Below are 25,246 nucleotides of genomic sequence, written 5' to 3'. Positions count from 1 at the left end.
GATAAGAAAAAATTAATGTCAATAATACCTAAATAAATATTTCTCTTATTAAATGAAATAAAAATAATGGTTGGGTAAATGTCACAATGCCACCAAGGATATAGAATTAACGTTGAATAGAGTTAAACGTTGTTTGCAAAAGTTTTGATTGACACAAAATATATATAATTTGAATAGGTAATTGTAAATGACGTCAATTACGAGTATACCAAAAAGGGGAAATCATAAAGGGACGGGGCTCATCATTTATTTAAATTAAATTCATATTCATGTTCAATGAAAAGTTTAGTCAAACGAGGCATCATCACGACCCACATATAACTATAATTCATAGTTATGTGTGAAGGCTATAAAAGGGCGACAAGTTCGGGTCTTTCGCCGCAAGCATTCAGAATGAATCGCGTTAAGCACTCAGATATATCCATGGACGAAAAATGGAAGCGTCGAGATCTTTTTGGATTTATACGGGCCACAATGTGGGTGGCATCCATGTATCCATGGAATGCAGACAATCAGAGAACTGGATTTTTAAAGTATTCAATAGAATTTCTCGATGTGTGCTTTGAAATCTTCAATTACTTTGTCTGTGGCCATATTGCGATACTATATATCTGCACAATTTTAATCAATTACGACAAGGGAGATCTGGAGTTTATCGTCAATTGTTTCCTTCAGACGATCATCTATATATGGGCGATTTTCATGAAACTTTACTTTCGACGATTTCAATCCAAACTCTTGCATGAAACCATTAGCTTCATGAATGAAAAACATCAGATTCGCTCGGCTCGCGGATTCACCTATGTGACCATGAAGGGTCCAATGCGTTATACGAATATTTGGGCTAAAAGCCTGATCTATAGCTGCCAAGTGGCTGCTCTGTTCTGGCTAGCTCTCCCTATCGCCTACAGGGATAAGAGTCTGCCTCTGGCCTGCTGGTATCCCATTGACCACAAGGTAAGTTTTCTCTTGAATCAAAATTAAACAATTTTTACTTTTCTTTATTTTTCCCAGCAACCAATTGTCTATGAAGTCATTTTCTTTCTTCAGGGCATGGGACAGATTCAAATATCCGCTGCCTTTACGGCTGCCAGCGGATTGTATATGGTGATTGGTATTCTAATATCGGGACAATATGATATTTTATTTTGCAGTCTGAAAAATGTGTTGGCCACAAGTTACTTGGAAGTCGGCGCTACACTCACGGAACTGAGGTTCAAATGACTTTCGAATAAATGAAAATAAATGTTATATTTCAGCGTTTTTCACAGAAAACTGCAAGAGGCACAATCTGTGGCCGATGCCGAGCTGAATCAATACAGCTATGCAATAGAGGAGCGAACTCCGTTGGAAGAACTCATTCGGGAAAGAGATGCAAATAATATTACAGACTTTTCCGCCTCATTCAATCGCGCTTTCAAAAGCTGTATAGCTCAGCATCGGTTTATTATCGCGGCTCTTAGGAAAATCGAAAGGTTCTTTAATCCCATTTGGCTTTGCAAGACGGGCGAGGTGACATTCTTGGTGTGCCTTGTGGCCTTTGTCTGGACGAAGAGCACTTCGGCCAATTCGTTTATACGTATGGTAATCCTAGGCCAATATTTGGTGTTGGTGCTCTTTGAGATGTTTGTCATCTGCTATTTTGCCGAGTTGGTCTATCAGAACAGTCAGCGTTGTGGCGATGCTCTGTGGCGTAGTCCTTGGCAACTGTGTATGCGCCAGGTGCGCAGTCATTACCTCTTCTTCATTATGAATGGACAGAAACACTTTCAGCTAACCGCTGGCAAGATATACAATCTGAATGTGGAACGCTTTAGGAGCGTAAGTGGCTCAAATGGGCTTTAATTGAAATGTATAAAATATGTATATGTTTTTTGTTGTTATACAGATAATTACCACAGCATTTTCAGTGCTTACGCTCTTAAGGAAAATGGATGCGCGTGGAAATCTCTAAATGAATTTGAAATGCGAGTAAAAAGCAAATAGCAAATAGGTTGTAAATGTTTTCTATATTGTTTTATTATTCAAATAAATAACACAGCTGACTAAATTCAAAACATCATAGAAATTTGGATGTAATTATTCTAAATAACAATGACAAAACTACAGAGCAATAAAAAATTAGAACAATAATAATCAAATAATTTAAAAGTAAAAAAAAAGGACAAAGCAAAAATCTTGTTATAGCAAATAGGTTGTAAATGTTTTCTATATTGTTTTATTATTCAAATAAATAACACAGCTGACTAAATTCAAAACATCATAGAAATTTGGATGTAATTATTCTAAATAACAATGACAAAACTACAGAGCAATAAAAAATTAGAACAATAATAATCAAATAATTTAAAAGTAAAAAAAAAGGACAAAGCAAAAATCTTGTTATATTCTATCGACTTATTAAGTAAGGGTATTTTGTCACTATAAATGACCGACTTAAGATGAAATCTGGAATGTTGATATAAAGAAAACACTTTAGAGTCTCTCTATGCCGAATTTACATATAGAATATGTAAGAGTATTAGAAAGCAGGATACGTCTGTATAAACTTGAAATCATGAATATAAACATATTTATATTTTAATAAATACTTTTGGTCAAGGGGTAGGTTTAATCAACCTGTCAGGGGGGAGTTAACACCCCTCCAAATATTTTACAGACTCAATCAAGTATAAATTATTTAAACAATATTGTGGACAGGGAAAACTTTAGCGAGCCCTTAACTAATAATTTGTGCTCTGCTTGAAATCCTATATAAAGGCATCCAAATCAAGTCTAGCACCGCAAACATTTGGAGCAAAAGGATGAAACGCGTCGAGCACTCTGAGGAAGAATGGAAACGTCGGGATCTCTTTGGATTTATAAGATCTACAATGCGCGTGGCTTCGATGTATCCATGGAGCTTAGACACAAATGGCAATGTTCTAAGCTATCTAATGAATTTGATTGACTTGATCTACGAGATGTTCAACTACTTTGTTTGTGTGCATCTGGCGGCATTATACGTGTGCACTATCTACATCTACTATGGCCAAGGGGATCTGGAATTTCTCGTCAATTGCCTCATACAAACGATCATCTATATTTGGTCCATCCTAATGAAATTGTACTTTCGACGCTTTCGACCCAAGCTGCTGAATGAGATCATCAGCTCTATCAATGGAAAACATCAGACGCGCTCAGCACTCGGTTTCACCTATGTGACCAGCATGGGAGCATTGCGTCATTCTAATCTGTGGATCAAGAGCTACGTCTACTGCTGCTTTATAGGCACCATATTCTGGCTAGTGCTGCCCATTGTCTACAGAGATGGCAGTCTGCCCTTGGCTTGTTGGTATCCCTTCGATTACACCGTAATTCATCAAATTTCATTATCAAATCAAGCTCTCTAAGAAGTTCTCTTTCGCAGCAACCGATTGTCTATGAGGTGATATTCTTTCTTCAGGCCATGGGACAGATTCAAGTGGCAGCTTCATTTGCCTCTTCTAGTGGATTTCATATGGTCTTGGGCATACTCGTCTCTGGCCAATACGATATTCTCTATTGCAGCCTCAAGAATGTGTTGGCCACAACATATTTGAGAATGGGTGCGACTTTGGCACAGCTGAGGTAGAGTATAAATAAGAGTTAACATTTTTATTATATATTTATGTGCACAGCGAACTCAAAGAGGCGCAATCCGTGGCAGATGCCGAGGTGAATCAGTTCAGCTACTCCCAAGAGATTCACACTCCACTGGAAAAACTCACAGAGCAGCAAACGTCGAGTAATATTAGAGACTTTAAAAGCGCCTTCAGAGATTGCTTCAAAGATTGCGTGGAACAACATCATTATATCATAGCGACTCTTTACAAATGGGAACACTTCTATAATCCCATCTGGATATTCAAGATCGGCGAGGTGACCTTTCTCATGTGCCTAGTGGCCTTTGTCTCGACCAAAAGCACAACGGCCAATTCGTTTATGCGTATGGTTTCGTTGGGTCAGTATCTGCTGCTTGTGGCCTATGAGCTCTTCATCATCTGCTACTTTGCCGACCTGGTCTATCAGAATAGTCAGCGTTGTGGAGATGCTCTCTGGCGCAGTCCTTGGCATCTGCACATGCGACAAGTGCGCAGTGAATATTTGTTCTTCTTGATGAATTCCCGGCGACAGTTTCAGCTGACTGCTGGCAAAATATACAATCTGAATGTGGATCGCTTCAGAGGCGTAAGTTCTTATATTCCACCTAACAATAGCATTTACAATCTGTCATTTCTTACAGACTATCACAACAGCTTTTTCATTTCTGACGCTTCTACAGAAAATGGATGCTCGTGCCTAGTTTCGCATTTACTTGTTTATTCTCATATAATACAATTATTTTAATTTAATAAAAATTAGCATAAAAATGTAACACATACAAATAGTTAAAAGGCAGAAACACATTGAAGACATGCTGGTGCCTTAACCACAACGCCCTTGATATTGTTGCATATTAAATGTTTAGGTTTGTTAAAAAAAAAAAGAGTAATGAAAATTGGCGTTAACTTCTTATTCCGTATGCCACGTAAATTTAAATACAAGTAAGTGTTTTATTATTGTTGAACCAATAAAAACTAATATTAATCGTATTCCATTTGTTGCGTTTTATCCTCTAATTCATTTCGCAATATTGCAATAAATAATTTGTTTTTTTTTTTTTTGTAAGTCATACAAAATGAAATTGTTTTGTTTAAATAAATAAGCACTTCATTGTATTTCTGTTATGGCTTTAAAACTATAAGCAAAATCATATACATTTATAAGGTACTTGGGTTTACTCTATGCGATATTAACGTTTCCCTCTCTCTCCCTTCAATCATCACATCCTTCTATTGTTATGTTAACTACGTTGAGCAAGAAAAATGTTTAACAATTGTATTTTTTTTTTTCTGCGATTTCGTTTCCGTTTCCATTTCAGTTTCAGTTTCTTGTTGTATTTGATTACAAAAAGTTATTCAGTTTCAATTTGTGCTTGTCATTCTTCCTATACATTTATGCTTTCATTTACAGTATCAAAAGTTGATGTAGTATTTTTGAAAATTTGCTTGTTGCTGTTCATTTACAACCCAATACTACAGTTCTTTGTTTGCTTGTTTTATGTTTGTTCATGTTTTTACACAACACATACAAATGTTTTCGCAAGATTCGCTTATAATTAGTTAATAAACAGTTTTGTAATTATTATGCATTTCTTGTTATTTTGATGTTATAGATCTGTTTGTTTTTGCTGTATTTTCTTTTTGATTCCATGAAATAATGTACATTTGTTTATTTGACTTCCTTCCAACTGTGAATTTCATGCGCGTATTTTGAATATTCTCTTTCCTCAATACAGCGTTTGCTTATATATAAATAATGCTTTATAAGGACTGTTAAATTATTATCAAAAAAATATATATTCATATATATGTCTATATATATATACACATACATATATATATATTCTTATATATAAATAAATTTATATTTATAAGCATTCCTCGTTTAATTTGTTTTTTTGCTCTGAATAGTGTATATGTGTATATTACAAAAGCATTGCAACAATAACCACAGCAACAAACAGGGCGAGCAGCCACAAAAACAATACAAAATGTCTGTCAACAATCAGCATTGTGCAAGTGACAGCAGTAATATTTTTTTTGTTTTGTTGCAATTTTTCATTTTTATAAATGCAATACGTTAGCTGTTGCTGTTGTTCCTGCTGCTGTCGTTGAATTTGTTGTTGCTGCGGCTCTTTGTGCTTTACAATAAAGTTCCTTGTGCTGTTGCCTGAGTATATGACATTGTTGTTAATATTGTTATAATTGTTGCTTCTGCATTTGATGTTAAAAATGATGCTTTTCCTGCCACTTGACAATTGCTGCTGTTGCCGTTGATATAACTTGTTGCTGTTGTTGTTACCTATGCTGACTAGTTTACTAAAGTTGGTGCGTTGCTAGCTCCCAAGTGACATGTGAACGATACTCGTGCTGTTGTCGTGATTGTAATGCTCCGTATTAACAATGACCTGTACGACGTATCCTTGGTGTATGCTGCACTCATCGATGGGCACCTTGTCCCCCAACAGCTTGCCGCTGTAGAACCAACGTTGGCAACATGCATCCACACCCTCCGTGGCCTAAAAAAGTTAATACATCATTTATTCCGTTCGCAATTGTTGCTCTTGAATGTGCGAAACTCACCTGTAGCTTTTTCTTGCACTGTCCCACTGTATCCTTTGAGTATACCGGCAGTTTAACATCAGTCATGGTCGATGATATGCGCAGCTTGAGAATGAGTTCGGTGCCTCCATCCACAGGCTCTGAGTATTCAGCTGGTGAATCGCGTCCGTTCTCCTCTTTCACAATGTTAATGGGATATGATAGACAATAAATTGGCACCTTATACTGTGTACCGAGCTCATCGTAACACTCTGTGAGGTACCTGCAAAAAGAGTGGATCATTAAATATTAGCAAGCAGTAACCAAGTGTGCGGACAGTGCATTATCTTATCTCCAACTGCCTAAAGAGAACATTAGACAATACTGCGCCCCTAAAGCTAATACATATTGGCACAGGTTGTTGTCGCTGTGCCTGTCGACAGATAACGACTGATAAATATGAGTATGAATGTGACTGTGAATGCGATGGCGCAGACACACATACACAGACACGTCGCAAGGACATCGGGCCAAAACATTTAGCTAATGTGAACGGATGTGGTGGAAAGGTCAGCGCTATATTTAAATAAAATATCACACATTGCGAGAATTATGGACTGCATTGTTTGGCCGTCAGTCAAAAATCGATTTCAAATAAGCATACGGAAACACAACGGAGTCCATTTGTTCGAAGTGCGTATGCCCTACACCTCAATTTTTTAATAAATGAATAATTTTAAATACCTTACTTTCTACACAATTTTTTTATTTATTATCTCCATTTTACAAGCTAACTGTAACTTCAATTATAGAAAGCAAAAGTTAATATAAAACAAAATAGTCTGGGAGTTCGATATGCATTACAAAAAATATCGTAGAAAATAATACCATATTCGTAATTAAAAACAAGATGTTATTTGAATCTAGCTGCCATTTTAGGAAGCTGTTTAAATCAAAAACAATAAATAGTATTCTACGAAGAAAAGATTATTAAAGTATTTTTAAATTAAGAAAATCTACTTCTTTTGTTCGTTCATAGCATGTAAAGTGCAATTTGTAATATGTTATTATTGGAAAATAAACTGCAAAGCTGCCTCAATTAATTTTAAACAAAATAAACCTAGAGTATGATTTACAATACCGAGAATATCGTAAAGAGAACATAGAGTATATTCCAATTATTTACTATTCCCTTTGTTTACCATATTGCAAGTTTACATTCAAGTTAAGTTATTACAATAAGTTGTTATTGGATAAACGTGATACGCATTTAATGACGTATCACAAGCTTTGCTGTCAACATGGAAGAGATCGATTTTAAAAAGCAATATTCACGATGTGTGACAAATCTGATCAAACTGCTGATACTCTCGCTTGCAAGTTAAGGACTTAACCACACAAATTGCTATGGATATGCATTGATGGTTGAATGGAGTTATGGTCACCTAAAACTAAAACTATAGTAAAACTGAAATCACTAAAATATTGATTTTGTGTGTGGCCCGGTTTCAAGCGTCAAAAGTAATTAGCGTTTAGTGCTGCACGCGCGTCATTAAAGTTCATGATGTTTGTGCTTTGGTTTGTTTTGAAAGGAGTTTGCTTTTGGGCCTGCAGGTGATAAGAGTGAGCTATAGAGACTTACCCATTAGGCACGGATACATTGGCGCCATCCAAAATCGCTTGGGCCATTTGGAAATCAAGGCCCTCGGCTGCATTTGTGGCGGCTCTGAGTGCATCCCAAATCTCCTTGCGGCCATCAAAGGCGGGAGCCGTGTCCCAAAACTCGTCCCGCTTCGAGCGCAATTGGCCTTCAGTTAATGGCACATCGGAGCGCCATTTAATTGTCTCATGGCACAGTGGGCGATTTTTGCGCGTTGCACCTCCCATTGGAATGCCTAGACAATTGCACACAAATTACACATCATACATATCGATAATGGATGCAATTTAATAAGTGTTGGTGAGTGTGGAAGTGGGTAGTCGAGAGAGGAGGGGAAAGGGCACTCACCTGCGCTGGCCGGACGAGAGGCGCTCGCTGATGAGACGCTCATGGTCTCATTGTCGGGATTCATGCGACATACACAGGCTCCCATTGTTGCTGGCTCTGGTGTTGTTTTGTACTCACATCAAGAATCGTTTCTACGGCTGCGGAGTGTGCGTTTGTGTAATTTTAACAAATTTTACACGAGCAACAGCCGAACAACGCGACATACAAAAATTTTAAGGCAATGTGAGTAACTTGTACTGAAGCCAGTGTGGCCGTTGCTTCAGTGTCACAATATACCACAATGTTTTGAGAAATATACTAGAATATGCTAAAACACTGTTATATCAGTGCAAACGTTCATATATAATTAATGTTATTCATGTTAATTATTGCATTTAAATAAGTTGTCATAACCTATATTGTAAATAGAGCTTTCGAGAGCAAACAGAATTAAGTGGCCTATTTTTTATCATATATTTAATCAGATTTCATATTAAACCGTAGTTGTAATGCTGCTAACAGTGTCAATTTCATTTGCTAGCTGGCCTGCAATGCTACAGACCTTGGTTTATCGACACGGTAGGCAAAAGAGGAAAGCGCCATCTGTGTGTCAAAACTGAAAGTGATTTAATATGTTGCATACTTTTATGCATTATCGGTTATGCTTAAACCATTACGCGCTAATAAATTAAAAAACAAATATGTATTATTATTCAGTATAATTCAAATAAATGATTGATTGAAGATAAATAAATGCATCATAAAATTGATTACAATTAAAAAAGTAAATTAATTTTTAATAATCATGTAGCTCAAATGTTATTTATTGTTTCTTACAGATGCTGCGCATGCGCAGCAACTTTTCCAATGACTCCAACAGCTGGCACTTCCAATTGCAACGCTCTCTTAGTTGCTTGCCATTTGGAATATTGGAGCAACAGCGAAAGACTCGACAGACAACGGCATCGTAGAAATGAAAAACAAGAAACCAGACGACCTCGACAAAGTTGTCGCAAAAAAACCTGGTATGATCGTATGCATGTATGAAATAATTATATGTATGTATGTGTGTGGTACTTCCAATGCAGCTTATTCAAAACTGAAAATAAAAAATATTGAGAGAAGAAATAGAAGTAATTGTATTTGGCTAGTCCATCGCCTGTTTAACCGTTAGCTTTCGTTGCCGAAGCCACATCAACAAGAGCTGATGGGGCAACAACAACAAAGCAGTCCAGCCGAATCTCAATAAAAACAACAACAAAAAACGCGCTCATAAAAATTCACTTCCAGTCACCAATGGCAACAGCAACAGCAACAGCGAAAAGAGCGGCGACCAAGCAACCACAGCAGCGACCACTTCCAATAAGCAAAAACGAAAGACTTCAATTCAGTTTGGCGAAGACAACGAACTCGAAAAGAGCTTTGTGCGGACAGCGGAAAAGGCCGAAAGTAAAAATCACGTCTGCGTCTTCGACATCGACTTCGTCTACTTCGTCGCTGCCTTCGTCTTCGTCTCAAAAACGGTACGTGCGCGCATGCGTGTGCGTTTGTATAGGTGTATAAGTGTGTGTTTGTGTGTATAACTGGCTAAAAGTTTAATGCAGCAATAACAACAACAACACGAATAATAAGTAAGCCAAAAACGAGCAACGTCAAAGAAGAAGAAGAAGCAGAAAAAAAGAAACAAATTAATGAAAAGAAATCAAATGCTAAATATAATATTGAAAATTTGTGAGCCACGCAGGCGCTATGAAATAAATGAGTAAACGCATTTCTCAAGTGGTGACTGAGCACAGAAAAGTGAAAAGTGTGCAAAGGCCATCGCATGGCACATAAAATATACATACGTATGCTACCACTTACGACGGAATAACGGTCAATGTTGATCAAGTGAAAATCTATGAAAATGTGCTGCATAATTCTATTAAACTCTCGACAACATTCACTTTGTGACAACGAATCTGTTGAAGCTGCTGCTAGGCCAACATAATTTCTCTTAGCCATTCAACGTTTGCTTTTTCTTCTCATTTCTTTTTCTTTTTCATTTTCATTTCTATTTTGTTTTGTGCCATTTCATCGTCATCGCCATCGTCGTCGTCGTCAGCCGTGGCATCAAACGGTACAATTTGATACTACTGTGTGAAAGTTATGCGCGTTGCAGAAACGAAAAAAAAAAGAAAAATACAAAACAAAATCTCATTCTCAGACCCAGTCTCCATTTCAGTAGACGATTTGTTTCATTTTTTTTCTGTGTTTTTTGTTGTATCTTTCACTTCTTCTCATTTTCTTTGTTAGCTAACGGGTTTTGTGTAAGACTTTAGCAACACTTTTGCTTTTTATAAGCCATGCAAACTCCGTCTAAATAAAACAGGCTATTTTGCATTTGCATTTGTTTTTATTGTATTTTTCAGACTCGATATCATTTTGCGTTGTTTAGCGAAAAAAACCCGTTTCCCAAAACACACAAAAACAAATTAATGCAGACTAAATGTGATAAACTATATTAAGAAAAGACGCAAAAATACAAACACACACGCCCTAGAAATAAGTTGTTCTATAAAATGGAGGCAACAAAAATGAATTAGCTAATCATTTTCTTGCCATTTCACAGAGTGCTGACAAATCTGGAACTTTGTTGCTGGGAGGTGAAATTCCCAATCCCCGAATTCCTCAAACTCCGGCTTAACAAATGTCAATTAGTATTAGTTGGCGTCTTCTTTTTTGCAGCTGATTTCTAGCTGGCTCATCTGCTTGGCATTTGCAATCAGCGTCAATTTTATTCGCCTCAACGCCCACACCACAAAAAAGTCAAGAGATTGAGCCAAAAGCCATGCCTCTCTCTCTCTCTCTCTCTCTTAGTTGAAGTTCCAGTCTCTCTTTCTCTCTCGCGTTGTGGTCTTGGCTCATTTAAATTTTGGGTACAATATTTTTTGTGCTCAGCGGCTGTCAAATAACAACTTTAGCAAATAAGCAATGTTTATTTACCTTTTTTTCTTTGTGTATTACCTTCTCTTTGTTTAAGCGCGAATAACTGTTGTTCTTGTAGTCAGCATCTATACATATCGAAGGCGTGTTGTCACTATTAAAACTCGACACGAAATTAACAAACATTAAGAACCATAAAAAATAGTCACAGCATCGTTAGCGCATTTGCAATCATATTCGTATTCGTATTCCTATTCGTTTTCGTATTCGTATTCATATGAATTAATGAACTTGTCCTCGAAGCTGCAAGGCACAGTCATCGCTGAAGTTAAGAAAACGAAAGAAAAAATCAAAATGAAACCAAACCCTAAATACAAAAAAACGCGTCATGCCACAGACAACTCATATCTCAACCTGGGTTAAAGAAGAGTCAACGAAAAAAACCCTCAATTAAATGTCAGCGCAGCATTAAGTTACGCATTATGTAAAAAAATTATCAAGTGGAATATTGTGAATCACGATGGCTCAATGAATCGACTATCTCTAGATCTATCTAGTTTGGCCTTTTTTGTTTAGAGTTGGGCATAAAGTTAGGAATGCACATCGAGTCAGTTGTGAAGAGAACGATTCTTCAGTGTTTTTTTGTTGTGAGTCAGAAGAAGCTCTTGCACTTTTATTTACCTGCTTGCTGTTTTGTATGTGTGTTTGCATGTGCATAACGGTAATGTGGTTGGCAAACAAAAAGTTGACTTAATGAGTTGGCAAAAAGTACCTGAAAAGAACGTTCAATTGACAGCACAATCGAGTGGAAGTCGAGGTTTATTGAACTGCAGACTTTGGCGATTTGAAAACAGGAAAATTAAAATGATTTGATCACTAATAGTCGATCACCGACAAAGCCTTCTTGCTCAGGGCTAAACATAAATCAATGCCTTATACGGCTGGCCAGAGCAACCACAGTCAGTTTTGCCCATTGAACCCACACCCAGTTTTGCTAGTCGCCAGTCCAGTCGATGCCCGGTCTATGCTTTGTCCATGTCACCATTCTGTCCGCATTTATTGTGGCGATTATTGTGTTGCTTTGTGCATACGAGTGTTTCTCAAGTCGATCGATCGATCGCTCGCTTTTCCTGTACTCCACCGAAAAACAAGTTGAACTGCTCGAGCAGCTTTTGGCGTGGTCAATTCCACTTCCATTCAACTCGCTCCGATACGATCCGATCCGTTCCGATTCGCTTCGGTACGGTTCGCTTTGGATTGGTTCAGTTCAATAAGTTTGTTCGTTCCCGTTTTGACTACTTGGCTTAAATGTGGCAATCAATTTGCAGCACCAACAACAGAAACAACAACAACAGTTGCACATTACAGCTTATTCATAGCTCACATTTATTATAGCATTTTGTTTGACTTTCACTTTTTATTTGTCTTCCCGCTGCCGTTGGCTGGTTGGCTTTATGCCTCCACAGCTGGTATTTCTATTTTTAATTGTCTCGACGCGAGTTAAGTACAATAATCAAATGCTTGAAAATGTTGCAATAAATTGCGCATACTTTTCAGGTTTTCAGGCATATCCTAACCACCCACTGCATAAGCCTTTTATACACATGTATGACTGTTGCACCAGCAAATTTTGAAGCAAATTTAATCGACTCTTGGCCCCAAACACAAAATGTTGTAAAGTGCCTGCAGCTGTGGCATTGTTATGGCCACACAATTCATTGTGGCCAATTGTATCTTTGAAAATGAGAGGAAAAGAATAAAAACGACCAGTTTACGACACGCTGTTGCCCAGCCCAAGGTCTGATCTGCGGAATATTTGCTTTTATTTTCCTGTTACTCGACTTCACTCAAGAACCGGTCGTTTATCAAAAAGATCTATAAGTCTGATTTGTCTGCGTTTTGTCATGCCTTTTGCTGCTGCTGCTTTTTAATCCTTTACTACTCGACTTTTCTAGCTGTATGTACTCGTAGAGAGATCTACGTTTTTTTTCAGAGTGTTGCTATGCATACGAAATCAGTTTCTTTCTTTTTGAAATCTCTTCGCACAGTTCATATTTGGTATGGAGAGCACGTAGTTTATGTTGTCGTGGGCTGCAACTAGAGGTTAACTAGGGTTAGCTACGTGGAATTGTTGTGCTAAAATCTACAATACATGAATAATCAATTTCCAATCGAATGTGCGATAAACTCAACTCCAACTTGTTTCATGAGAAACTCGATGAAGTCGAACTTATTCTGCTCATTAACGACTTAATATATTAGCACTTGACTCATAATCTAAGACTAAGTCCGATCTCAGGGGCAGCTGACATTTAGAGACACAACATCAGACTTATAAAATGAATCGACGGACAGCACGAAACCAGCCAAGAATGTGCGAGAATTAAACTCGACACAAAGCTACCCTATAACAGTTATAAGAGTAAACTGTTAGGGATCAAATTATACTCTAATTAATGTTGCAAAAGTAACACAAATTGCTACTCAACTACAGTAATCCCTCCAGTTGGGTATTCAATAATATTTTCATTATACAAATTATTTTTTGTTGTTTTAGTCCGACCCTTCCTTTGCATTTCACAATTTACAGAGTGTGCAAATTTTAGTTTAATTTATGATTATTGCCACTTTTTTATGTTTTTTTTTCTTGGCTAGTCAATTGCATATTTCTACATCAAATTGCCAAGACGAAAACAAGTTTCTATTGTCTCTAAATTAAAAAAAAAGAATATTAAAAGGTACATTCAGCATACAGAGTTAATTCATAAATGCTTTTGCGTTTTAGTCGACAAGAAATTTTAAAAACGTAAAAATGTGCAAAAAATTGCTTTGAAGCTGCGACCGTGACAGGACTCGAACCTGCAATCTTCGGATTCGAAGTCCGACGCCTTATCCATTAGGCCACACGGTCCTGTTGAAATACAACATTTGTATCGGGCTTATAAGCTGCAAAAGAGGCGCGCACATCAAGGCTATTAAACGAGTAGAGCATCCTGAAACGTAGGCAAAATCTACCCTTATTCTCCACACCCCAAAAAAGACACACACACACGCACACACAATGCGTTGAGGGTGGATGCGACGCCAGCAGCAGCAGCAAGGGAAAACGGCAGCAGCTGAGACTATTATTGGGGGTTGCTATCATATGGCTATGACGCTGATAATGACAACATGCCGTCATTGCGGTTACTGCGCAGTCTCCGGAGTCCGGACTGGCAACTCAACCCAAAAGCCCGACAGCATCCGTTAGCCTTGTTCCCTATTTTTCTATGCATCTGACTAGCTTTGCTTTAATGGAATCATTTCTCTTTTAAATTTTCGGAAAATCAATTCCAGTTTTTTAGGCATTTATTATTTAGGTTCAAAATTTGTAAAATTAAAGAAATGATCAAACAGAGAAAGTCTGCTGCCAAGAACAAGGCCAATAATGACATAATAGAAAATCGCCAGCTGTGCTTTGATAGGGGCTATGAGGAGTATTCATTCAAAGAGAGCGACAGAGCACCGAGGACTACATCAGAACAGATCAAGCAGATGACTAAGGAGCAGCTGACCAAATATTTAAGAGCTTACAAAACTAACTATGAGCTACTTAGCCTCGTTTTGCAGCCAAAGTTTCGGCCTCCGCGTCACATGTTGCCATTTATAGATCCGAAACAAGCGAAGCCAAGGCCACATAGTTGTTTTTATAGGGCCATAACTGATCAGCTTTCACTTCCCCAGTCATCGTCGTCTACGTCATTAACAAGTCTCCGCAAATCAGTTGCTCAATCTAGAATTTGTCCACCTCAACCATATTCCTTAAAAGCAGTTGACAATTGTATCAGTTTTCCCTCTAAAAAGAAGAATAATGAAGAATCCCGATCAACTGTTAAATACCGAACCAGGCGGCGATTGATGCGGAAATCTCCCGAAGTTTTCTACTCCTTAGATAATGCAGATAGAAGATGTTAGCACGACTTCTTCTCAAATGTTTTCGCGGTCTTAAAAAGTTTTTTATTTTGTATTGAAATTGTGAAGTAAATGAAATTGATACCCAAAAGAAAATTCCCATTTATTTAGTCACAGCTTCAATTGGTTCGCTTTACTCATATGCCTATTAATTTCTTCACGCCTTCCAATGTTTCTACAACTTCAATAGCAATCCAATGCGATTCGTTGCTGCTGCCAACATGTAGCACAAGGTCTTTGCACACAACAATGCAATGTGAATACTTGGTGGCCTGCCCGACGAGCACCTCTATTCGATATTACCATAAAACTAGACAAGCTATGACGAACAGCGGATTTAGTTCCGTGAGCACTGACTGAACTGACTTATCAATGTGTGTTTTGGAAACTAACAAATGCTCAGCTTGATAGAATTTGTATGCAACATAATTCAGTATTTGCCGAAATTCGCTTATTCAAATTAAATTATTTCACTATTTCGAGGAAGACAAAAACATGAAATACATACATGCATAAGAAGTTGCTGTCATTAGTTCACATGTCATAATATTTAAAATAATACTAACTTACTATTGTCTATCAAAAGTTATTATTTAGTAATTTCCTCGATCGTCATAGATTTAAATCACAAGTCATAAATTCAGTTTTCTCATTGTTTTATAACTTCTTCAATAAGCTTTCCTCATTGATCTACCAAAAATATCTATTGTGCTCAGCATGATTTTTATGCCGAAAAGCATTTATTCCAATTAAATTATATCTCTAGTTTGAGAAAGTTAATAACATGTCATAATTTTTTAAATAATACTAAATTGTCATTGTCAAAACGCTCATAAATTAATTATTCGCAAATATATTTTGATGATTTCCTTGATTATCAAGTTTGTTTGTCTTAAGTCTAAGAGACTAAACTCTCACGATTTTCTAACACAATTAATTATTCAACTTATCAATCATAAATACCTTCTATAAACACAAATTGCACGATCTAAATTGTTTTTTTTTTCATTTAATAAAATAAAAAGCTTGTTTTGGTCAAATAGTTTTTTCTTCTCTTTTTCATAATTTTATAAATGAGGTGAAAAACTTATATTGTTTTATTCGTTTTTTCATCTCAAATTACTGAACCATGCCGAAGGCTTTCCACTTAGTTTGCCTTAGTTTTAGATAAAACAAAAAATAAATAAATTTAAAGCTAATTTAATAAAGCAGCGCATATTTGGGCAAACATTTAGTAGAGTTGCGCGTGAAGTGAAAGTGAAAAGTTTAAACAATATGTGAGGAAAAGTTTGTTAATTAATGGATGTCTGGACGTGAAAAGAAACGAAAAATTGCAGATGAGTCATTAACCACAAGATGAGGCAACTTAAATTCATTTCAATGCATGAGCTGGCCATTTAAATTTAAATTGCAAACCGGTTAACTTCTCGCCTAGAGAATGTGGCAGGTCAAAGGACGAGAGTCCTTGAAAGAAACGATGGCTTTTAACTTGAGAGCTGAGCGAAGTGGGGCCATAAATTTGTGTATACATTAAAACCGGCTTATCGACAATGCGGACAATTAATTTCCATTTCTCGCATTCTGCATTGCAGCTACATTTTCATCCCAAGACCGAGAAGCATCGCGTGGCAAGCAAGAGGAGGGCGACGTGGAACGCTTGAGCTTGGCTTGGGCCTTTGGGGCTGGGGCACGCTAGCAAGAACCGTGGGAGATGTCTGCGGTGCGGCATCGCCCGATGGCTCCGCCAGCCGGTGGCGAGCATGGCGATAGCGATGACAACAACTTCACCGACGACGAGAGCTCTCCGCTGACACACGATATTTATGGCGGCAGGTAAGTTCGAAGCAACAAAACAACAAAACAACAACAAATAAAAACAAAACAACATGTCTTAGTACAACTGCAGCAACTATGCTGCGGCCAATCTATCATGAAAATTTATGCAAATTGCTGGCTGCAATTTTCTTGCCACCAAACAAGCCACAAAGATGGTGGTCCATATATGTCTCTCTTTCACTCTTGCTGCTTCTTTGGCAAACCGGAACAAAAATTAAGTTGAACCAAAGCATGTTAATTGCCATTCCCACAGCTGAATTCGTAATTGTCTCTGTACTCTGTCGTATTACTCTCAGATCTTGAGCAACTGCTGCTGTTTTGTTTTTCATTTTTGCTGTCTGACAATCACTTTCAATTATACCACACACTGCAAGGTGTGGTTATGCTAGCTCTACTTCCAATGGCAACTACTCTTAGCATTTTGAAATGACGGAAGCAAAGAGCATGCAACATACTACTTATTATAAACTAAGTACATACTATATATTTAGTATAACATATAAATAAGGGAAGGTTGATCAGCCAAATGAACAAGATGCAATTACTTCTGCTCAAAGTGCAATGAATATTCTCAAATTTGAGAATATTTCAAGTAATTTTCTATTGATCTTGAACTTAAAAACAAAAAAAAAGCAACCAACATTCTTGATCATACTAAAACGTACGACGTTTCTATACTGTAAAAATTTGAAAAAAAAAACAATAATAGTAAAAAATATACTTCTTAAAGTAAAATATTTAAGTTAAATTTCTATAGTAATAATCTATAGTAATAAATCATTGATAAAAGAACATATCACGCTCCTTTAGATATTTTATTGATTGCTTAACTTGAATACATTTTTAAGTATAAATACTTTTGTTTTTTTCAAATAGAAAAACAAGTATTATTCAAATTTATCTTAAACTTTTAATAATTTCATAGTCATATTAACTTATGAAAGAATGATTTTATATTACAAACTTTGTACATCGTGAGTTTTATGTAAAATTAAAGTTTAGGGGATCTCAAAAAGAGAAACGAACCATCAATATATTTTACACCTTCCTCAAAGTTCAATCCATTACCTTAAGCTTAAATTAGATTAGAAAAGAAACTAGTCGCATATTAAAAACTAATTAATTATTTAATTGCATCTATTTTCACCTTCTTAGCCAACGCACCATTCAGGAGACAAAAGGCTGGGATGTGTTCCGTGATCCGCCGATCAAGATTGAGACGGGTTCGACGGCGAACCAGGAGTGTCTAGAATTAACCATCAAGATTTTAAAAATCTTTGCCTATATATTTACGTTTATCATAGTTTTAACCGGTGGCGTTATAGCCAAGGGCACCGTGCTCTTCATGGCCTCACAGGTGCGCAAGGATCGCAAGATTGAGTACTGCAACAAGGATCTGGTAAGATCGGAAATGCTAACTAAATTCCTCGTAAGGCTAATTCAAAAAATTCTTCGACAGGGTCGTGATAAGAGCTTCGTCGTAGTTCTGCCAGAGGAGGAGCGCATAGCCTGGATCTGGGCACTGGTGATAGCGTATTCACTGCCCGAGTTTGGCGCCTTGATTCGAGCCGTGCGCATATGTTTCTTCAAGACTTTTAAAGTGCCCAAGACGGGACACTTTCTCTTCATCTGGCTGATGGAGAGCATGAGTGCGATGGGCACAGCGTTGTTGATGTTCGTGGTGCTGCCGCAGATAGATGCGATTCAAGGCGCCATGTTGACCAACTGTTTGTGCGTCATCCCCGGCATCTTTGGTCTGTTATCACGTACTGCCAAGGAGGGCAAACGTTTCATCAAAGTGATCATTGATCTGGCAGCAATTGCAGCGCAAGTCACCGGTTTAGTTATCTGGCCACTGCTGGAGAATCGTCGTGAGCTCTGGGTCATTCCGGTGGCTTGTGTGATGATCTCCTGCGGCTGGTGGGAGAACTATGTGTCGGCTCAGTCGCCACTGGGCCTAATGCGCACTCTGGGTCGCATCAAGGAGGAGTTGCATGCCACCCGTTACTTTTGTCACATGTTCCTCTCGGTGTGGAAGATTCTGCTATTCTTCTGCGTCACCATGCTTATCTACTATGCCAACGGCGAGGAGCCCAGCAACCTCTTTGGCCTCTACAGCGAAGCCTTTGGTCCCCACAAGATTGTCGTCTACGAACTGCCACCCGGCCTGGGTGGTGTCCTACCTGACACCTTGGAGTCGGCCAACATTGACACTGTCGATGTGGATGCCTCTTACAACAGTGTGATCTATGTGCTCCTCCTGCAAGTCTTTGGCGCCTATCTGTGCTACATCTTTGGCAAGTTTGCCTGCAAAATTCTTATTCAGGGCTTCAGTTATGCCTTCCCCGTCAGTCTAACGGGTCCCATTGCGGTTTCTTTCTTGATTTCCGCTTGTGGTATTCGCATTGATGATCCCTGCTTCTTCCATGGCACTATACCGGATTATCTGTTCTTTACGAGTCCATCGAACTTCCGATTCAACAACTTTGTCACGGAACAAATGGCTTGGGCTTGGATATTGTGGTTACTCAGTCAGACCTGGATTGCGCTGCACATTTGGACGCCCAAGTGCGAGAGATTGGCCACCACGGAGAAACTCTTCGTTCGACCCATGTACTCGGCCCTGCTCATCGATCAGTCTATGGCGTTGAACAGACGTCGCGATGATCAAGCGGATGTTAAAACTGAAGTAAGTTGAAGACAGAATAACTTATTTAACTTATATTTAATTGGTATTGTCATAGAGTCAATTTTACCTCTAAATTATACCCCCTAAAATCATAAGTATAATAATGTATGCCTAGTTCAAATGGTTTAGTCGTAAAAAATGTAATTGTAATCTTCCGCACTACCCACTATAATTATCTCGATTTCGTTTTCAGGATCTTTCCGAAATTGAGAAGGAGAAGGGCGACGAGTACTACGAGACCATTTCAGTGCACACGGATCGTTCTTCGGCTCCCAACAAACCCTCTATTAAGTCATCGGACAACATTACACGCATCTACACTTGCGCCACAATGTGGCACGAGACAAAAGACGAGATGATGGAGTTCTTGAAGAGTATTATGCGCATGGACGAAGATCAATGTGCTCGTCGTGTGGCTCAGAAATACCTGCGTGTCCTCGATCCGGACTACTACGAATTTGAAAGTAAGTTCCCCACTATCTCTCGATTTTTTACCTCAATATTTAATCTCTCGTTTTTTTTTTTTGCAGCCCACATCTTCTTCGACGACGCCTTTGAGATCTCGGATCACAGTGATGATGACATTCAGTGCAATCGCTTCGTCAAGCTGCTGATTGGCACCATGGATGAAGCTGCCTCCGAAATACATCAGACCACAATTCGTCTGCGTCCGCCCAAGAAATACCCGACTCCCTATGGCGGTCGTTTGGTTTGGACTTTGCCCGGCAAAACCAAGTTCATATCGCATCTGAAGGATAAGGATCGCATTCGTCATCGCAAGCGTTGGTCCCAAGTGATGTATATGTACTATCTGCTGGGTCATCGTTTAATGGAGCTGCCCATCTCTGTGGATCGCAAGGATGCCATTGCGGAGAACACTTATTTACTGACCCTCGACGGCGACATTGATTTCAAACCCAATGCTGTAACTCTGCTAGTTGATTTGATGAAGAAGAATCGCAATCTGGGCGCTGCCTGTGGACGCATTCATCCCGTGGGCTCCGGTCCAATGGTGTGGTATCAGCTCTTCGAGTACGCAATCGGTCATTGGCTGCAAAAGGCTACCGAGCATATGATTGGCTGTGTGCTTTGTTCCCCCGGCTGCTTCTCGCTCTTCCGTGGTAAAGCCCTGATGGACGACAACGTGATGAAGAAGTACACTACAAAACCGACCGAGGCGCGGCATTATGTGCAGTATGATCAGGGCGAAGATCGTTGGTTGTGCACACTGCTGTTGCAGCGTGGCTATCGTGTCGAGTATTCGGCTGCCTCGGATGCTTACACACATTGCCCGGAGGGTTTCAATGAATTCTACAATCAGCGACGTCGCTGGGTGCCCTCGACCATTGCCAACATCATGGATCTGCTGGGCGATGCGAAGCGCACGATTAAGATCAATGACAACATTTCGTTGCTGTACGTTTTCTATCAAATGATGTTAATGGGTGGCACCATCTTGGGACCCGGCACTATTTTCCTTATGTTGGTGGGTGCTTTCGTCGCCGCCTTTCGTATTGACAACTGGACATCCTTCCACTACAATATTGTTCCCATATTGGGCTTCATGTTGATCTGTTTCACCTGCAAGTCCAACATACAGCTGTTTGTGGCCCAGGTGCTGTCCACTTGCTATGCTCTGATTATGATGGCCGTCATTGTGGGTACTGCGTTACAGTTGGGCGAGGACGGCATAGGTTCGCCCTCGGCCATCTTCTTGATATCGATGGTGGGGTCATTCTTCATAGCCGCATGTTTGCATCCGCAAGAGTTTTGGTGTATAACATGCGGCTTAATCTATTTGCTGTCTATACCCTCTATGTACTTGCTGCTCATTCTCTACTCCATCATCAACTTGAATGTCGTCTCATGGGGCACTCGCGAGGTAGTGGCCAAGAAGACCAAGAAGGAATTAGAAGCCGAAAAGAAGGCGGCCGAGGAGGCCAAGAAACGCGTCAAGCAAAAGAGCATGTTGAGCTTCCTCCAGAGCGGCATTGGCGACAACGACGATGAGGAGGGTTCCATTGAGTTCTCACTGGCCGGATTGTTCCGTTGTGTCTTCTGCACACATGGCAAGACCTCTGATGAGAAGCAACAGCTTACCACGATTGCCGAGTCCCTGGACACCATTAAGACACGCATGGATACCATTGAGAGCGCGGTCGATCCACATGGTCATCATGCGCGTCACAATCGACGTCGCACCACTTCAAGTGGCTCCAAGGATCATCACTTGTTGTCCTCTGTGGCTGAGAAATCTGGCGATGAATCAGACGAATCGGATTCGGATACTTCGGCAGAACCCAAGCAGGAACGTGACTTCCTTACGAATCCCTACTGGATTGAAGATCCCGATGTGCGGAAGGGCGAAGTGGACTTTTTGTCCAGTTCGGAAATTCAGTTCTGGAAGGATCTCATCGATCAGTATCTCTATCCCATTGACAACGATCCCGTGGAACAGGTAAGTCAAAGACAATTTCAGCTCTTACATTAGCGGAAACGAAAAACCTTAGCCAAAAAGGATCTTAAGCAATCCCCAATGAAACAAAGGATCGTCGCCAATCCCAACAAAATATTCGATAACATTCTTTTAGGCCCGCATAGCGAAAGATCTCAAAGAGCTGCGCGACTCATCTGTGTTCGCGTTCTTCATGATAAATGCTCTGTTCGTGCTGATCGTGTTCCTGCTGCAGTTGAACAAGGACAACATCCATGTCAAGTGGCCCTTTGGCGTGCGAACGAACATCACCTACGACGAGTCCAGTCAGGAGGTAAATAATGCCACTTCCAAACATCACTAACATATTTCTCTCTTTTCTCTCTCTTTCTAAAAACCAAAAACATATACAAAAAATGCATATATTGAAATATCGACAAATGCATATCGGTTACGATCTCAACGGGATCTTCAGGCCCGCATTGCATCCGATCTGATAGAGCTGCGCAATAAGTCGGTGTTTGCGTTTTTCATGGCCAACGCCTTGTTCGTGTTGATTGTGTTCTTGTTGCAACTGAATAAGGATAAATTGCATATCGTTTGGCCGTTGGGCGTCAAAACGAACATTACGTATATCGAAGAGACATCTGAGGTTCAAAATTACATTTCCTACAATATCAATTTTAAATAATCAAAACCAATTTCCTAACTCTGTTTATGGACTCTACTCGCAAATACTACCAAATATCAATATCAAAATCAAAATCAAACAAAAACTGTTCTGTACTGTGTTTCTCAATATGTGTGTGTGTGTAACTCTTATCCTAAGGGAACCTCTAACTTCTCTCACACTCCCTTTCTATTCCTCGCTCTTTCTCTGGCTCTCTTTACTTCTTGCTCACACATGTCACGTCACACATGTTCAATCAAAGTTACATATACATATGCATATTATATCTAATGACTGTTTCTAATACTCTATTATGTATAATATATGTACCTATGTTTCTAAGGCGTTTCGTTTTGTTTGTGTATCCTCTTAATGGAAAACCAACCACCCATCCTAATGGTTCAGGCATTTCACCAAACAACAACTACAACAAAAACAACAACAAAACTTTATCATCCGAAACAACAACAACAACTACATGAAGCAGACGCTAACAGTTGCCATAAAAAAAAAAAAAAACAACTTTCTCAAAAAAATCAGGATGTTCATGCAGGAGTTATATCAAGATCAAAGCATGTTTCATATCAATAAACAACAAAAATAAATCGAAAATATCCAGCATATAACACACTTGTATGGTATCACACATAAACATAGCACTATCACCGACAATTGGTACTATGTTCTGCCTTAAGCCCCCAGAATCAATCCGATATCCGAACCTCCTTCAATCGTTAAATGTTACTAACAAATATCGAAACCGAACTCAATATAGCTTTGTACTAATATATGGATAATTGTAATAGGTTCACATCTCCAAGGAGTATCTGCAATTGGAACCCATTGGTCTGGTATTTGTGTTCTTCTTTGCCCTGATTTTGGTCATACAATTTACGGCGATGTTGTTCCATCGCTTTGGTACCATCTCCCATATTTTGGCTTCCACCGAACTGAATTTCTGCAAAAAGAAATCGGAAGATCTAACGCAGGATCAACTTATAGATAAGGTGAAGTCAAAGCATCGATATTTTCCTACAAATTTTACTCATATTATCAAATGTATTCTCATAGCACGCTGTGGAAATAGTAAAGAATCTACAACGTTTACAAGGCATTGATGGAGATTATGATAATGATTCAGGGTCAGGACCCGACCGCATTGCACGGCGCAAGACCATTCAGAATTTGGAGAAGGCTCGACAGCCGCGTCGTCAAATTGGCACCTTGGATGTGGCCTTCAAGAAGCGTTTCCTAAAGCTCACCGCCGATGCTGAGAACAATCCAGCGACTCCAATACTAACCCGCCGTCTGACCATGCGAGCGGAGACAATTCGAGCTTTGGAAGTGCGCAAGAACTCGGTGATGGCGGAAAGACGCAAGTCGGCCATGCAGACTTTGGGAGCCAAGAACGAATACGGCATCACCACTGCGTTACCAGTAAGACAATGTCTGATTTTATAATATAGTATAAATCATATATATTAGATAGTAAAGATAGCCACTTTAGAAAGTTTATTTAACATGTTAATATGTTAATCGAAAGTGATTATTGCTTATCTCACATATTTACATTTTCACTTTTCGTTCTTGTCAGGTAAATAATAATGGTGCAGTACCCAATCAGCGAAGTGGTCGTGTCTCGAATGCCGGCATCAGCATCAAGGATGTGTTTAACGTAAATGGAGGACCCGCAGAGGTAAATGCTAAATACCATTCTTTGCATATAAATTTCAAATATAATTGAAATTCTAGCAAATCTATGGCTCTAATGGAGGCGGCACTATTAACCAGGGCTACGAGCATGTTATTGATGAAGACGGCGAAGGAAACTCTCTCCGCTTAACCACACGGAATCCACATCAAGTGTCCTGGGGTCAGAATACTACTGGCAATAATACGGGACGCATGTAAACCGAATATGTTGAAACAGATAACGAATCATTAAGTTAGGTTAGAATTCACAAATCGAGTTTTTAGTCAAGAAAAAAAAGTAATGAAAAGAAGAATCTTATTTGTAAATAAGTATAGAAAGGACATTGCAGGATCCTTGTCAATACACAACGAATATTATGCTTAGCTAACCACACTGCCAGTGATGTTATCGAATGGTGGCGTGTTAGCCACGCCTACAAGGGAGCGTGGCTACATCGTTCATACTCTATGTACTATAAATATATATCATTTGTTAGGTTAGGTTTAAGAAATTGTGATGCTGGCGACCCGATTTAACGGGATTGTCCAACTACAATACCAGTGAATGCTGACACATAATACTCAATGTAAAGCTGATTTGAAAGTGCGGCAGTTGAAAGGAGACCTATTTATACATGTAACTACATACAACAGTGAATCTTGCTATAGTACTTAATAGTTTTTAATTAACTCAATTATCTTGTAAACCCTTGTTTTGAAACTAGCAATAAATGCGCATGATGATTAATTTCGAATAATTGTTTCTTGGTTTGTTTGGTTTAAATAATTTACGAGAGATACAATAAACTCCTTCTGATTATTCTTAATAATGTTTTTTTTTTTTTGATTCGAGATAAATTAATTAATAGTATTTCCTATCCATATCAAAATAACCATA

At 38.8% G+C, this 25,246-nt stretch overlaps 4 protein-coding genes and 1 non-coding gene across 7 annotated transcripts; 3 read left to right on the top strand and 2 right to left on the bottom strand.

Moving 5' to 3' along the window:
- Positions 1-423: 423 nt before the first annotated feature.
- On the top strand, positions 424-1,976 carry LOC132786337 (odorant receptor 83a-like). The gene is made up of 4 exons (XM_060792844.1): positions 424-957; positions 1,015-1,214; positions 1,272-1,821; positions 1,889-1,976. Exons 1-4 carry the CDS (start codon positions 424-426, stop codon positions 1,952-1,954), a joined length of 1,350 nt encoding a protein of 449 aa, XP_060648827.1. The 3' UTR covers positions 1,955-1,976.
- Positions 1,977-2,804: 828 nt separating this feature from the next.
- On the top strand, positions 2,805-4,565 carry LOC132783977 (odorant receptor 83a-like). The gene is made up of 4 exons (XM_060789313.1): positions 2,805-3,353; positions 3,410-3,609; positions 3,660-4,209; positions 4,265-4,565. Exons 1-4 carry the CDS (start codon positions 2,805-2,807, stop codon positions 4,322-4,324), a joined length of 1,359 nt encoding a protein of 452 aa, XP_060645296.1. The 3' UTR covers positions 4,325-4,565.
- A 101-nt stretch (positions 4,566-4,666) lies between these two features.
- LOC132785507 (ubiquitin domain-containing protein 1) lies at positions 4,667-8,411 on the bottom strand. The gene is made up of 4 exons (XM_060791638.1): positions 8,173-8,411; positions 7,807-8,059; positions 6,207-6,447; positions 4,667-6,142 (listed from the first exon to the last, which is right to left on the bottom strand). The coding sequence occupies exons 1-4, from the start codon at positions 8,255-8,257 to the stop codon at positions 5,960-5,962; spliced, it is 762 nt and encodes a 253-aa protein (XP_060647621.1). The 5' UTR covers positions 8,258-8,411; the 3' UTR covers positions 4,667-5,959.
- Positions 8,412-9,534: 1,123 nt separating this feature from the next.
- LOC132786850 (chitin synthase chs-2) lies at positions 9,535-25,118 on the top strand. 3 transcript variants are annotated; one of them, XM_060793555.1, is made up of 11 exons: positions 9,535-9,674; positions 16,620-16,860; positions 18,019-18,262; positions 18,323-19,552; positions 19,746-20,016; positions 20,083-22,010; positions 22,462-22,638; positions 23,463-23,663; positions 23,728-24,093; positions 24,251-24,352; positions 24,409-25,118. In XM_060793555.1, exons 2-11 carry the CDS (start codon positions 16,739-16,741, stop codon positions 24,565-24,567), a joined length of 4,800 nt encoding a protein of 1,599 aa, XP_060649538.1. In that variant the 5' UTR covers positions 9,535-9,674; positions 16,620-16,738; the 3' UTR covers positions 24,568-25,118. The 3 variants fall into 3 exon arrangements, with proteins under 3 accessions (XP_060649538.1, XP_060649537.1, XP_060649539.1); XM_060793554.1 differs by lacking the exon at positions 22,462-22,638 and adding an exon at positions 22,144-22,320; XM_060793556.1 differs by lacking the exons at positions 9,535-9,674; positions 22,462-22,638 and adding exons at positions 9,685-9,782; positions 22,144-22,320.
- Positions 13,915-13,987, bottom strand: Trnar-ucg (transfer RNA arginine (anticodon UCG)). The gene has a single exon. It is a non-coding gene; the product is annotated as a tRNA-Arg (tRNA).
- Positions 25,119-25,246: the final 128 nt, after the last annotated feature.

This window comes from Drosophila nasuta, chromosome 2R (genome assembly GCF_023558535.2).
Source record: "Drosophila nasuta strain 15112-1781.00 chromosome 2R, ASM2355853v1, whole genome shotgun sequence".
In the NCBI taxonomy this organism is placed as follows: domain Eukaryota; kingdom Metazoa; phylum Arthropoda; class Insecta; order Diptera; family Drosophilidae; genus Drosophila; species Drosophila nasuta.
This window is presented reverse-complemented; position numbering and strand designations above follow the sequence as displayed.

Coding starts and splice junctions, on each gene's coding strand:
- LOC132785507 (XM_060791638.1), bottom strand. CDS start 8,257: ATGGGAGCCTGTGTATGTCGCATGAATCCCGACAATGAGACCATGAGC. Junction 8,060..8,172: donor CTCTCGTCCGGCCAGCGCAG/GTGAGTGCCCTT, acceptor GCAATTGTCTAG/GCATTCCAATGGGAGGTGCA. Junction 6,448..7,806: donor AATGTATCCGTGCCTAATGG/GTAAGTCTCTAT, acceptor CTCTTTTTGCAG/GTACCTCACAGAGTGTTACG.
- LOC132783977 (XM_060789313.1), top strand. CDS start 2,805: ATGAAACGCGTCGAGCACTCTGAGGAAGAATGGAAACGTCGGGATCTC. Junction 3,610..3,659: donor GCGACTTTGGCACAGCTGAG/GTAGAGTATAAA, acceptor TTATGTGCACAG/CGAACTCAAAGAGGCGCAAT. Junction 4,210..4,264: donor ATGTGGATCGCTTCAGAGGC/GTAAGTTCTTAT, acceptor CATTTCTTACAG/ACTATCACAACAGCTTTTTC.
- LOC132786850 (XM_060793555.1), top strand. CDS start 16,739: ATGTCTGCGGTGCGGCATCGCCCGATGGCTCCGCCAGCCGGTGGCGAG. Junction 18,263..18,322: donor AGTACTGCAACAAGGATCTG/GTAAGATCGGAA, acceptor ATTCTTCGACAG/GGTCGTGATAAGAGCTTCGT. Junction 24,094..24,250: donor GCATCACCACTGCGTTACCA/GTAAGACAATGT, acceptor CGTTCTTGTCAG/GTAAATAATAATGGTGCAGT.
- LOC132786337 (XM_060792844.1), top strand. CDS start 424: ATGGACGAAAAATGGAAGCGTCGAGATCTTTTTGGATTTATACGGGCC. Junction 1,215..1,271: donor GCTACACTCACGGAACTGAG/GTTCAAATGACT, acceptor CGTTTTTCACAG/AAAACTGCAAGAGGCACAAT. Junction 1,822..1,888: donor ATGTGGAACGCTTTAGGAGC/GTAAGTGGCTCA, acceptor GTTGTTATACAG/ATAATTACCACAGCATTTTC.